The sequence below is a fragment of the Nannobrachium achirus genome, assembly GCF_963921795.1.
Source record: "Nannobrachium achirus genome assembly, chromosome: 17".
In the NCBI taxonomy this organism is placed as follows: domain Eukaryota; kingdom Metazoa; phylum Chordata; class Actinopteri; order Myctophiformes; family Myctophidae; genus Nannobrachium; species Nannobrachium achirus.
In genome coordinates this window covers 60,973,908-60,988,992 of record NC_137824.1, presented here as the reverse complement: position 1 = coordinate 60,988,992, position 15,085 = coordinate 60,973,908, and the positions used below count along the sequence as shown (strand labels likewise).

At 44.1% G+C, this 15,085-nt stretch overlaps 1 protein-coding gene across 1 annotated transcript in view; it reads right to left on the bottom strand.

The window, feature by feature from the left end:
• LOC308302585 (CD276 antigen homolog) overlaps positions 1-5,669 on the bottom strand; it is a gene marked incomplete at its 3' end in the record, with an annotated part of 37,708 nt that extends 32,039 nt beyond the window's left edge. The window contains exon 1 of the mRNA XM_080746841.1: positions 5,512-5,669. Coding sequence (XP_080602967.1) covers positions 5,512-5,629 — 118 coding nt within the window. The 5' untranslated portion in view covers positions 5,630-5,669. The remainder of the gene's footprint in view (positions 1-5,511) is intronic.
• Positions 5,670-15,085: the final 9,416 nt, after the last annotated feature.

The window sequence follows — 15,085 nt, the reverse complement described above, 5'->3', positions numbered from 1 at the left end:
GGGGGATTTCACGGGACCGCGCCCGCTCTCCTCGCCGCCCCAAAACTCCGCTGCGCGGCTGAAAAAGCCGCCCGCCTCCCGTTGAAAATGAATTGCTAGGAGGCGGTGACCGCGGCTAGTGTGTAACCCCCTAAATACCGCGCAGCGTTTAATCACTGAACGAGTGTGTTTGTGTATCACCGCGGTGCGGCCACCGCTGATCCTAGCGGCAACCCCGACGGCAAACGCCTGTAGTGTGTAGAGCACCTAAACAAATGTCTCTAGGTATAAGGCGCTCTACAGACGGACAGCGGTTGCTGCCGGGGCTCCCGCTTGGATCTGCGAGGACCGCGCTGCGGTGATACACAAACACACTCGCTCTTTGAGTAAACGCTGCGCGGTATTTCACAAAGATGAACACAATCCATCTCTCACCGCCCGTGTACGCATGCACAAACGAGCACGCTCGCGGGGGATTTCACGGGACCGCGCCCGCTCTCCTCGCCGCCCCAAAACTTCGCTGCGCGGCTGAAAAAGCCGCCCGCCTCCCATTGAAAATGAATTACTAGCAGGCGGTGACCGCGTACCGTCTGGAATCCCCTTAAGGCGCTCTACAGACGGACAGCGGTTGCCGCCGGGGCTCCCGCTTGGATCTGCGAGGACCGCGCCGCGGTGATACACAAACACACTCGCTCTTTGAGTAAACGCTGCGCGGTATTTCACAAAGATGAACACAATCCATCTCTCACCGCCCGCGTACGCATGCACAAACGAGCACGCTCGCGGGGATTTTCACGGGACTGCGCCCGCTCGCCTCGCCGCCTCTAAACTTAGCTGCACGGACGAAATAGCCGCCCGCCTCTCATTGAAAATGAATTACGGTGGGACTACACCAAGGCGTCAGTGCGTATGCGTGCGTGTGCGGGGCGCGTGCGCGTATGTGCGTTTTGGATAGATCCAATGTATATCAATTCAGCCGGCTACACCAGGCGTACGGATAGCGCGAACCACGGATACGCATTCCCTAAAAATAGGATCGGTTCTATTTTTTAAGCACGCCTATGCGTTTTGTACACAGACTATCTCGTCTTCCTCATACTCCCTCCTTGGTGTAGCCTGGAGCGTTTACGCATAGGCGAGCCTCTTCACGGACAGTACGCGCCAGTGTTGCCAGACGTACGATAATTATCGTATTTGTACGATAATTTGACCCCCTGTACGATGTACGATCAATAATTCCAAAAATGCCCAAATGTACGATAATTTCGGCATATCATCAAAAAGAGCGTGAATTCACTATTTTCCCTGGCTGCTGATCTGGGATCTGGTTTGGCTTCTCGAAATAAGCCAGGAAATCAGTCAATCTGACCCTAGATCTGTACTTGGAAGCATTAAAAACACTGGTTGCATCTTTCCAGACCAGTTTCAGGCTTTTATTTGTGTAAGCTCCAAGAAGTTGCCTGCCTCCACACAGCATATCTGATGCGTTTTTGTCACGCAGGAGTCTAAAACGAGGTCGTTTCTTACACTAAAGACGCATTTTTTGGGTGAAATTACGTTTTTACGCGAGTGATTTCTCTTTTTTTGGCCGTGTATGATAGTTTCATGTCAAATACGATAATTCTGAGCCTCCGGTACGATAATTCAACATTTCCCATCTGGTAACACTGGTACGCGCGTATGTGCACATTTTTTGGTGTAGTCCCACCGTTACTAGCAGGCGGTGACCGCGTACCGTCTGGAATCCCCTTAAGGTTAGAGTTAAGCTTTAAGGTTTAGGCTTTGGGTTAGCATTCACCTACGTCGGCAGGTCAACGTTCATCCGCCACGGCAGAATAGCCTCGGCTCGGACTACTGGCTGCTCAAAACAACATCGATCGGTGATCTACCTCGGACTCGGCGTGGTAATACAGTATCTGGCTTAAAGTCCTGTTCGCAATTTGGTGTTAGGGGAGTTTCTCACCTGAACTGAGTCAGTGGGTCCCTAGACATTAAAAATCACAGAGGTGCTCGTCCGCCATAGTGCCAGGAATGGCGCAATGGCCAAATCAAATATGGCTGCCATCGGCTATGATGAAAATCCAACTTTTCTGTTTCTGGGTGTATATGCACATGTAATACCTCTATTTGGACTAATTGTGGTGTGGGGAATTCATTTCTGATATTGTTTTGACCATTTTGGGCGATTTGGACCTCAAAAGGTCATGGTCAAGGTCATTTTGCTATTCCGAAGACCGTGGGCCATAACTTGGCCATTGTTAGGAGTAAAAACAGGTGCAGTAGGTCTAAATCAACTAATGCTGACATGTATAATTCATTTCTGACATTGTTTTGACCATTAAGGATCATCTTGTCTTTGAAATATCAATGTCAATGCCATTTTTCAAAAACGATTTTGTTCATTACTTGCACTTTTATAGTATTTTGTGTAAGTTTGTTACTATTTTATAGTAAGTTTGTTTTGTTTATAACAAAAGACATACTAGTGAGAAATACAACAAGTAAGCATCCACATTTAACTTTAAATTGGGGTTTAAAATGGGTGTTTAAATGAGCAAATAAGACTATTTACGAATAAAAGTGACAAATAAAATTACACAACAAAATCACACACACAATTAAATAACAATTTCCCTCAAAGTGCACCATATTGGGATTGTGTGCATGCAAGTTAGTATGAGGTGTTTTTACAGGATTGATTTGGCATTGTTCCATGGCAAAATATGATGCACAGAACTCCATCAGTGTCGAGTGTCTTGCTTCAGACATGGCAGGAGTGTACTAAAGTCAAAGTGCTCCTTCCATCCATCAGAGCTTGACATTGACTTTTTGAGGCAGTTGTCCTTTGGACAAGTATATTTCCCATTCACTTGTCCGGAGACAAAAGTCACTTGTCCGGATAAAGATTTCATACATTGAAATAATAACAAAAGGACGGCTAATGACCCCCCTTGCTCCCTCCACTCCATAGTATGGGCATTTGTCCCGGACAACAGGACAAGCCTTTATGTCATGCCCTGTTCCATGTTCCATTGGTTCTAGTCTTTCCTCAGGTTCCTTGGCTGTTCAAGCAGGTGGCAAGAAATGCGCTAGAAAGGTGCCTTGTTGGTCTCAGCAGTTGTACTTCTCTGCTACCAATACTGTGTCTTGTTCTGTCAAGGTCTTTGCCTCTCCAAAGTTTGTTAGACATTGTACTCGGTCAGAAGCCATAACTACATGTTTAATCCTCACCTGGCCCATGCAGTCATCTCCTGTCTCCAAGGCATATGTGCCTTGATCACCGTCTTGGCTAGTGGTGCTCCAAGATGAGACTGCTTGATGCAGTGCAAGTGAGTCTCACCAGTGCCATACTGCTGCCAGATCTCCTTCATCCCCAGTGCTTGGAAATATGGGGTGTAGTATAGCAGTAATGTGAAGGAGACAACAACTCTCTGGGGTCCGCTCATAGTTCCGACATCCCATTATTCTGACCATTAGGTTAGTGAAGGTTAGGGATAGGCTTAGTTATAATGGAGGCTGTACATGCACCAGGTGTCAGCCTCCTTAATCCTATTCAAGATGTCTGGGATCTCTTCTCCACTAGCGACATCATCAACAGAGACAACAGAGCTGATAATGGTAAATGGACTGCATTTACAGTATATAGCGCTCTTCTCCAAAGCGCTGTACAATGTATTTCACATTCACCCATTAACACACACATTCACACATACATTCACACCAAGAAACCATGCAAGGTGCTCATCGGGAGCAGTTAGGGGTTCAGTGTCTTGCTTAAGCACACTTCGACAAATAAGCAGGAGGAGACATAAATCGACCCTGGAACCTTCAGATTCCAAGGCAGCCGTTCTACCTACATCGCCACAAGCTTGAATGGCCACCATATTCCGAACACACAGCTGGAGAGCTGTTTGTTCACCTCAGACACCCAGAATGTGTAAAGTTGATGAGGGATGGGTGCGTCTATCGACTCTGTTATCTCTGATGATGATGAGTGGCTCCCTGCAAAAGGGGCTGGAGGTGAAGAGATCCCAAAGATTGAACTAGATTGAGGAGGCTGTCACCAAGCTGCTGGTACATGTGGAGTCAACTGGCCCTATTATAACTAAACCTACCCATAACCCTAACCTAATGGAGGGAATAATGGGTCGCCAGGATTATGAGTGGACCCCAGAGAGTTGTCGTAGTGATACTTCCAAGCACTGGGGATTAAGTAGATCTGGTAGCAGTATGGCACTAGGTGTGCAGCGGCACATGCTTCTACAGCATCAAGCAGTCTCTCATCTTGGAGCACCACTAGCCAAGACAGTGATCAGGGGACATATGCCTTGGAAACTGGAGATGACTGCATGGGCCAGGTGGGGACTAAGCATGCAGCTATGGCTTCTGACCGAATACAATATCTAACAAACTTTGGAGAGGCAAAGACCTTGACAGAACAAGACAGCATTGGTAGCAGAGAAGTACAACTGCTGCCTGAGACCAACAAGGCACCTTTCTAGTGCATGTCTTGCCACCTGCTTGCAACAGCCAAGGAACCTGAGGAAAGACTAGAACCAATGGAACATGGACGGATGCAAGGAACACTTCGACTCTCGAGGATATGGCTGCCTTGCTGAATACATCCTGTAAAAACACATCATACTAACTTGGATGCACACAATCCCAATATGGTGCACTTTGGAAATTGTTATTTAATTTTGTGTGTGCTTTTGTTGTGTGATTTTATTTGTCACTTTTATTCGTAAATAGTCTTATTTGCTCATTTAAAACCCCCCTTTAAAGTTAAATGTGGATGTTTACTTGTTGTATTTCCCACTAGTATGTCTTTTGTTATAAACAAAACAAACTTACTATAAAATAGTAACAAACTTACAAAAAATACTATAAAAGTGCAAGTAATGAACAAAATCGTTTTTAGAAAATGGCATTGACATTGATATTTCAAAGACAAGATGATCCTTAATGGTCAAAACAATGTCAGAAATGAATTATACATGTCAGCATTAGTTGATTTAGACCTACTGCACCTGTTTTTACTCCTAACAATGGCCAAGTTATGGCCCACGGTCTTCGGAATAGCAAAATGACCTTGACCATGACCTTTTGAGGTCCAAATCGCCCAAAATGGTCAAAACAATATCAGAAATGAATTCCCCACACCACAATTAGTCCAAATAGAGGTATTACATGTGCATATACACCCAGAAACAGAAAAGTTGGATTTTCATCATAGCCGATGGCAGCCATATTTGATTTGGCCATTGCGCCATTCCTGGCACTATGGCGGACGAGCACCTCTGTGATTTTTCATGTCTAGGGACCCACTGACTCAGTTCAGGTGAGAAACTCCCCTAACACCAAATTGCGAACAGGACTTTAAGCCAGATACTGGATCATGGAGGAAATCCACCCCGATGCGGGTTATATCGCTATATGACCTCATCTCGGAGCACAACAGTTAACAGTATGCAGCGGAGGGTGCGGTTCTATGGGGGCTTCCGAAACTATTCCGAAACTATCTTTACCAACCTGTGACAGCAGCGTTGTAACAGTCGATCCAAACCATGCAGAGATAAATCACCATCCATGACTTCAGAGTCCACAGAGTGACTTGGAAGAAACGATGAGAGACACAGCGAGCCGCCATCTTGTCTCTTCCTGCTCCTCTATGAAGAGTTAGCTTGGTATTAAACTTTGCTACTGGAATAAAAATGACTTTACTTTACTTTCGGTTTCATCCTACGGTTTAACATGACCGAGTGTTAGACCGGAATCAGTTTATTCTGCAGGTTGTTGATCCGGTCTGCGTCTAAAACCGGATACAGACGGTGTGTATGTGTAAATGACTTTCAAACTACCGGATACGGAGGGCGGGCTCTAAATCGGATCACACTGGTGAGGTTGGAATGGAAACCTCCTCCGTGTTGGAAAGGCGTGTGGAGAAAGGCAAGACCCGTCCGCAAACGCAAAGGCTTGTGATTGGCCGAATCGGAGGTAGGGAGGCGTTTACCAACAGTCTGAGCTGAGGCTAGCTCTGGTCCATAGTGTTAGTGGAGTTCTCCCTAAAGGCCCATTCCCACTGGGCCAGATAACAGATAAAAAAATCTCTTTCTCTAGATATTTTTCCATTCAAAGTGGATGGTAGATACAGATAAAAAAATATCTACCACAGATATTTGCCACAGATACTTTTATCTGTGGCATTTGTTTTTATATCTGTATCTACCATCCACTTTGAATGGAAAAATATCTGGAGAAAGAGATTTTTTTATCTGTTATCTGGCCCAGTGGGAATGGGCCTTTACGCTATGTTTTATTCCTTGGCAAAACCGGAAAACCCCGCCGTCTGGTCCAAAAATAACAAAAACTGTTTCGCCCCTCATCAAACCAAAGGTATCAGTGGACACACTGGACAGTTGAAAGCTTACTTACTCTACTTAGTGGACGCGGTCTGAGCCCCCCACCACACGCTTAAAATATATTTTTTAGGGCAAAATGAAAAATATTCCACCGGATTTTTGTTATTTTTGGACCAGACGGCTGGGTTTTCCGGTTTTGCCAAGAAATGCAGAGGTAGAGGAACATTAGCCTCGTAAACCAGTCTCTCTTCCTGCCTTCATTCGAATGCGAATGGGAGGAGTCAGTTTACTAGGCTAGAGGAACATAGCGTTAGGGAGAACTCCACTAACGCTATGGTCATGGACCAGAGCTAAGCAGCTGAGGAATGGGCTGAGGCCTTCTAAGCTAGATGCAGAATAGACCCACATTTAGAGATTTTTTTTTTGTTTGTTTTTGCTCCTGGTTCTGGGGGTCCCTGGATTACAAAATATTTAGGATTTGTGCCTATCAGTGGTTATAAGAAATCCCCATTTCAAAATATTTTGTTCCACGGATGGACCCCCATCGCACAATATTTTGTTCCAGGGACCCCCAGAAGCAAAGATTTAAGTTAAAAATGTTCGATCTAAATGGGGGGGGGAATGGGACTGTGTTACAAGGGTCCAAGGTGGAGGGGCCTTAATTATTTTATACTTTAGCTATTGAAAAATAGCAGATATACAAGCGCGCTGCAAGCTTGTACTGTATATCTGCTATTTTTCAATGGTTAAAGCACAAGAGAATGCATAATAATGCGTTCCCATTCATGGGGGCCCCACAGTGAATCCTTGTACCCAGGGCCCAGAATTTGGTTTGATTGATTGAAGACTTTATTAGAAGTTTGCATAGGAAAAGGTACAGTTTCATGATGGTACAGTTCACTGGTACAAGGTCTACTAAAAGGAGATCCTAGAAAAGACTAAGCTTATTTCCACAGGAAACCATTAAAGTATCTCATATAGTTTTTTTATCATATCTGGGGATATTTTCAGTCAGTCACCGTCGTACGTAACAATACTGTAATATGTAATGAGACTAATGTACTTTTGATTGGCTACTGTATATCAAGTCAGTTACAGGTAAAGCTCCGCTCCTCATGCATGCTCCGGTCAAGCTGACCTGTGCTGTTGACCTCTCTTTTACACACAAACACTGTGGCCCCTATTTTGGGGCCGATCAAAATGTACTTTAAAGGGACTATGTCACCTTAAGGGTAACTGTCACCTTAAGAAATCATCTTAAAAACAAGTTAATATTTTTTTTATGTCATTGTGGGAATGCACGATAAGCCAATCAAATTAATTAATTGACTGTTACTTACTGTATTACAATGTGCATTTTCTTCCCATCGCCCGCAGGGCCGCAATCGCAGTAACTTCTCTGCTCCTATGCTCTGCTCCCAAAGGGCTACTGGGCTAGCACTAAAGCTAAAGAGCTAAAGACACACATTCAATTTATATATAAATCTGTGCATCTAAAATGATATTTCCGGTGGTTACTGGTTGTTACTTCCCCATTGTTCATGTTAATATGCTTGTTTATGTTTAATTGTTGAAATGGAAGACACAATGTTTTCACCGAGAGGGGATGTTGCAAATAATTGCAGTGGAGTAAAAGTACAATATTTGCGTCTTGAAATGTAGTGGAGTAAAAGTAAAAGCACAGACAATTAGCAATGCTCAAGTAAAGTCAAAGTACCTCAAAATTGTACTTAAGTACAGTACTTGAGTAAATGTAGGCCTACTTAGTTACTTTACACCACTGTGCATACTGTACATTGGACACGCCCCCACAGTCCTTGGAAGAGAGGCCAGACAAATATTGCATTGTATTTCATCCATTTTGAAACATATTTTTTTCATCATTCAAATTGTGTCTGTTGGTTAAATAACACATCACTCTGTTGTGTGACAAACTGTTAATACATTTTGTTTGTATATTTTGCTATACAGGCACTTTATATTATATTATCAAATTGAGAGCATTATGTTAGGAGATATCTTGCAGTGGCTGCTCCAGTGGTTGTGTTACCCAGAGCTGGATCCCCTAACGGGCCTGTGGAGCCCAGGGGTCAAAGGTCAGAAGGGCCTAGCCTGATACTTCAGTCCGCACATCACCACCCCCTGAAGGGCCCTCTATAATAGCCACTGTTTCCAGAGCCTGAACGTCAGACGCTGAACAAAAAGAGCAATGTATTTATTTGTAAGGTTTTAGGCTCATTCTATTTCTGGGAGCGGCCATAGCTGAGTGTTTAGTGAGCCAGAGCCCCTGGCTTTCGTGTGTGAGTGTGCGTGCGTGCGTGTGTGTGATGACTCTGTCTTGTCTTGTCTTGTCTTGTCTTGTCTTGTCTTGTCTTGTCTTGTCTTGTCTTGTCTTGTCTTGTCTTGTCTTGTTTGTCTGTCTGTCTGTCTGTCTGTCTGTCTGTCTGTATGTCTGTCTATACATACACATTATGTGACAAAAAAAACACCCCAAGGAGTGAGAAGGGACCATTCTATTCTATTTCAATGTGTCAGTGTTTTGTAAATATTTAAGAGCTGTTATCTCCTTCACTACTGTGGATTGTCTTGTGTGCCCTTTCCATGCGTAGGTTGGCTCTCTGGCTTGTGCTATATAACAAAAGAGACAAAACAGCACAATATAGTTATCAGCTAAATAAGTGAAGTGTCTGCATATTGTCGTGCTGCTGGGTGATGAGGAGTGGGTAATGAGTAGATCACCCTTTTCTCGAAATTGTATCCAAAAAGCGTTCCTGTTGAATGGGAAAACATGACAAAACTAGCGATTTAAGCGGTTGTTTCATGCCGTAGTGCATGTTTTATGTACCGTGGGATGGAAAATCATAATCTGTGAGCGTGGAACTACCTTTACTTTTTGGATACAATGTCAGGAAAAGGGTGACCTACCTCGGCATGGAGGCATTCTACTGCATCCCGGTGATATCCCTGTAGGACCTCATCTCAGAGCACAACAGTATGCAGCGGAGGGAGAGGTTCTATGGGGCTATTTAACAACTAACTCAGCAGAACACAGTGCAGACAGTGTGAGATTAACATGCATAACTCAAATATCCAGGTAACACAGTCCCATGCTAAAAATAATAATAATAATAATAATAATAATAACAATAATTTAAAAAATATATTGGTCTTGACAGCACAGCAGTGAGCTGGATGCAATCTTACCTGGTGGGGAGGGAACAGGTGGTGGAGGTGAACTGTTGTTTCTAATATGTAAACGACATGGCATCTGATTAATTTGTGACTGCAACCTATTCCTGTTTGCGGATGACTCGGCTCTCCTAGTCTCGGACAGGAATAGTTTGCAGGTTGAAAAGACCCTTAGCCCTGAACTAAGTAAGATCTGCACATGGCTCAATGACAACAAATCATCAATACACCTGGGCAAAACCCAATCCATCCTCTTTGGATCAAATCGTAACCTTAGCAAGGTTGATAACTTCATATCCGGTGACATAAAAACTAAATTTCCTACTTAGGATTGAAGCTAATCTAACATCCTTTAAAACCGCCCTGAAAAACCACTTACAGGCGGAAGCCGCTCGAAACTGGTAATAATAAACCTTACCTAACCTCCCCCTCCCCCGTATATGAATTGAATATGAACGGAAATAAGCTTGCCTTACGGGAGTTTCCTTTTAGTTGACCTTGTACCAGTGAACTGTGCTGTCATGAAACTGAACCTTTTCCTATACAAACTTCTAATAAATATTTCAATCAATCAATCAATTACATTTTTCTGCCAGTAGATGTCGCTGTAACCCCACAAACCAGGCTTTCCAAAGCGGAGCACTCAATTCAATTCAATTCAAAGGAGCTTGAGAGCATGAGAAAACATGTTTACATTGCAAAAGCAAGTTTCAAAACATAATAAAAACAGTTGAACATGGGGAACATACATACAGTTGGAGGGGGTACAGCATTGTGTAAACAGAGCCATGTCACATTGTGTCATTTCAACACACTGAAGACCATAGCTGGTGCAATAATCCAGCCCCTCTTTGACTACGGAGTCACGTATGGTATCGTGACGCCCCACAAGTCCTGAAAATTAAACTCCAAACAGCCCAAAATAAACTAATTAGGGTCCTACTTCACCTTCCCTATCAGACTCACCTCACTGCTACTCACCAGTTAAGAGTGGGGTGGCTCAGAGTAGATGACAGAGTACAGCAACTTGCAATGGGCCTGGTGTACAAGATACACTACACCACTATGATACCCAAGTACCTTATACTTTATAAACATTAAGGATGTCCATAATTACAACACCAGAGGCAGCGCCACAGATCACTTTCAACCCAGAGTCAAAACCAACAAAGGGTCAAACTCTTTTTTCTGCTATACCACCAAAATGTGGAAAGCCTTACCGAAGGCCATAAAGGAGTGTGGATCACTAGCATCCTTTAAAATTGCCCTGAAAAACCACTTAGAGGCAGCAGCCGTTCGCAACTGGTAAAAAAAACTAACCTAGCCCAACCCTACCCTCCCCTGCCCCTTCTTTGTATATACTTACTTACTTACTGTTTAGACTCTTTTTTTTGTTCTCTCATTTTTCGTTTCTTTACATATCTACTGCATAGTACCGTGTTCTATTCGTCTGTCATTCAATGTTATATGAGATACTTACATGGTTTCCTGTGGAAATAAGCTTAGTCTTTTCATGGATCTCCTTTTAGTAGACCTTGTACCAGTGAACTGTACTGTCATGAAACTGTACCTTTTCCTATGCAAACTTCTAATAAAGTCTTCAATCAATCAATCAATCAATGTCGTTATGTAGTACAGTAGGCTATACAGGGTATGAATGAAGCGTTTTGGAAATAGCAGCATTTCTTTTTTCTCAAAACGATTTCAATAGTATACAAATAATGAAGCACTCCCTACCGCGACCTGGTGTTTGTCAACGAGCAGGGGTGCCATGCCATGGACCCACACTTCTAAAATCCATATCACACCACTGTCAACGAGTCGGGGTCTGAGGATATGCAGACAGGGGTGTCACGCCACATAAAACATGCACTACGGCATGAAACAACCGCTTAAATCGCTAGTTTTGTCATGTTTTCCCATTCAACAGGAACGCTTTTTGGATACAATTTCGAGAAAAGGGTGATCTACTCATTACCCACTCCTCGTCACCCAGCAGCACGACAATATGCAGACACTTCACTTATTTAGCTGATAACTATATTGTGCTGTTTTGTCTCTTTTGTTATCTTATATATACATTCCTCCTATTGCCGCATCCCACTTCCAAGCCCATTCACGCCCCCTTTACATCGACTTCAACTCATAGGTAGTCCTCAGAACGTAAGGAATACCACCCATAACGCTATCATTCGCCCCCCGTCGCCATGGTGACCGCCGTCCATTGGCTCATTCCCAGCTATGGGACCGGCGGATCCAATTTCAACCGAGGGGGGCGTAGCCACACACACACACACACGCACACACGCGCACACACACACAGCCCCTAGAGAGCGCAGCCCCTCCGAGAGTGCAGAAGCGCGCGTGGAGAGAGAGAGAGAGAAAGAGAGAGAGAGAGAGAGAGAGATAGAGAGAGGCACGTGCCCCTCACAGGCACAGTCAGTGAGGGGAGGATGGGGGGGTGGAGAGTAGAGAGAGTAGAGAGAGTGAGCGGAGGGCAGTGTATCGAATTACAACAGAGGGAGGTGTGTCGTGTTTTCCACCGAACGTGAAGCCAGTTACACAACATTTGGTTACCCGTCAAATTATGTTCCACCTCTGCCTGGATCCTGCTATGCATTCACAGAGCTTTTCCTGTTAACAACGTGGCGAGGGGGGATAGACAGGAGCGCCGCTTGCGGCGCGACTTTCTAGTATAGCACAAGCCAGAGAGCCAACCTACGCATGGAAAGGGCACACAAGACAATCCACAGTAGTGAAGGAGATAACAGCTCTTAAATATTTACAAAACACTGACACATTGAAATAGAATATAATGGTCCCTTCTCACTCCTTGGGGTGTTTTTTTTGTCACATAATGTGTATGTATAGACAGACATACAGACAGACAAACAAGACAAGACAAGACAAGACAAGACAAGACAAGACAAGACAAGACAGAGTCATCACACACACGCACGCACGCACACTCACACACGAAAACCAGGGGCTCTGGCTCACTAAACACTCAGCTATGGCCGCTCCCAGAAATAGAATGAGCCTAAAACCTTACAAATAAATACATTGCTCTTTTTGTTCAGCGTCTGACGTTCAGGCTCTGGAAACAGTGGCTATTATAGAGGGCCCTTCAGGGGGTGGTGATGTGCGGACTGAAGTATCAGGCTAGGCCCTTCTGACCTTTGACCCCTGGGCTCCACAGGCCCGTTAGGGGATCCAGCTCTGGGTAACACAACCACTGGAGCAGCCACTGCAAGATATCTCCTAACATAATGCTCTCAATTTGATAATATAATATAAAGTGCCTGTATAGCAAAATATACAAACAAAATGTATTAACAGTTTGTCACACAACAGAGTGATGTGTTATTTAACCAACAGACACAATTTGAATGATGAAAAAAATATGTTTCAAAATGGATGAAATACAATGCAATATTTGTCTGGCCTCTCTTCCAAGGACTGTGGGGGCGTGTCCAATGTACAGTATGCACAGTGGTGTAAAGTAACTAAGTAGGCCTACATTTACTCAAGTACTGTACTTAAGTACAATTTTGAGGTACTTTGACTTTACTTGAGCATTGCTAATTTTCTGTGCTTTTACTTTTACTCCACTACATTTCAAGACGCAAATATTGTACTTTTACTCCACTGCAATTATTTGCAACATCCCCTCTCGGTGAAAACATTGTGTCTTCCATTTCAACAATTAAACATAAACAAGCATATTAACATGAACAATGGGGAAGTAACAACCAGTAACCACCGGAAATATCATTTTAGATGCACAGATTTATATATAAATTGAATGTGTGTCTTTAGCTCTTTAGCTTTAGTGCTAGCCCAGTAGCCCTTTGGGAGCAGAGCATAGGAGCAGAGAAGTTACTGCGATTGCGGCCCTGCGGGCGATGGGAAGAAAATGCACATTGTAATACAGTAAGTAACAGTCAATTAATTAATTTGATTGGCTTATCGTGCATTCCCACAATGACATAAAAAAAATATTAACTTGTTTTTAAGATGATTTCTTAAGGTGACAGTAACCCTTAAGGTGACATAGTCCCTTTAGTTTAAAGTACATTTTGATCGGCCCCAAAATAGGGGCCACAGTGTTTGTGTGTAAAAGAGAGGTCAACAGCACAGGTCAGCTTGACCGGAGCATGCATGAGGAGCGGAGCTTTACCTGTAACTGACTTGATATACAGTAGCCAATCAAAAGTACATTAGTCTCATTACATATTACAGTATCGTTACGTACGGTGGTGACCGACTGAAAATATCCCCAGATATGATCCATATGGTCTTCACAATGCTGTAAAATAAAGTTCAGAGATGACTATTGTATGTATAATATCTATACTATAATTTTGCGAATGTCTGTCTGAGTGATTGTCTGTCTGTCTGTCTGTCTGTCTGTCTGTCTGTCTGTCTGTCTGTCTGTCACAGCGTTTCTCCTCAGTGGCTGGAGCAATTGATCTGAAATCGCATCACCATTAGCATATGAACACACCTGACATAACTGTGAAGCCCGTTTGTCACTTTCACAAATCATATGCTGTATATTAGCATTTTTATGGTGTATCTACTATCTATTCTGCATCTAGCATGAGGCATATCTATTCTGCACCTAGCATGGGGCAACGGGGCCGGATCTACCCATAGGCAAGGGGGGGCATTGCCCCCCTAAATGCCCTGTCTGCCCCACCAAACAAGATGGCATGAAAAAATAAAAATATATATATTTGGGGGGTTTTTTCTTTTTTTTTTATATATTATGCTACAGCTGTCGCACCACCAAAACCAACACCATTTCATTATATATACATTTTAAAAACTCCGATCGCCAATGCCATCTCTCTCCCTCTCTGCACCTCAAAATAAGTAAAACAAATAATAGGCCAGCAGCTCCGCCCCCGATATGCGTTGAATGCGTAGGAGCACTAGGAGGGAACAGCAGTCAGTGTCTCGTCTCGACAGACAACTACACGCACCACTTCTGGTTGCCAACTAACTTCAGTTTTGTCCAGCGCATTAAGGAACTAATCGAGAGAAGGAACAGTTTGTTTTTTAGTTGTGCTTGCAGCTTGTTTCACTTTAACTTCTGTTCTCTTTCTCTGGCTCTTTCGGTCAATATGCGTCGATTTCTGGTTTCTAAACTTCGCGACGCGAGTAGCACTGCTGCTACGGCTCCAGTCAGTCCAGAGGCAGGCTCCGAGCCGTCGTCGACTCGGGGTACAGCTGCTCCTCAACCCGACCCAAACCCTAACCCCCAATTGAGTTCCACAAGCACGGCAACACAAGCTGAAAGCGTCGCCGTTCGCAACGCAGCAGCGGCCGCCGATAACAGCACACAGGGAGCGGGAGGAAGAGCTGCTGGTCCTCGACCCGACCCAAACCCTAACCCCCAATTGAGTTCCACAAGCACGGCAACACAAGCTGAAAGCGTCGCCGTTCGCAACGCAGCAGCGGCCGCCGATAGCAGCACGCAGGGAGTTAGACCTGCTGCTCCTCGACCCGACCCATTGAGTTCCACAACCACCGCAACACAGCCTGAAAGC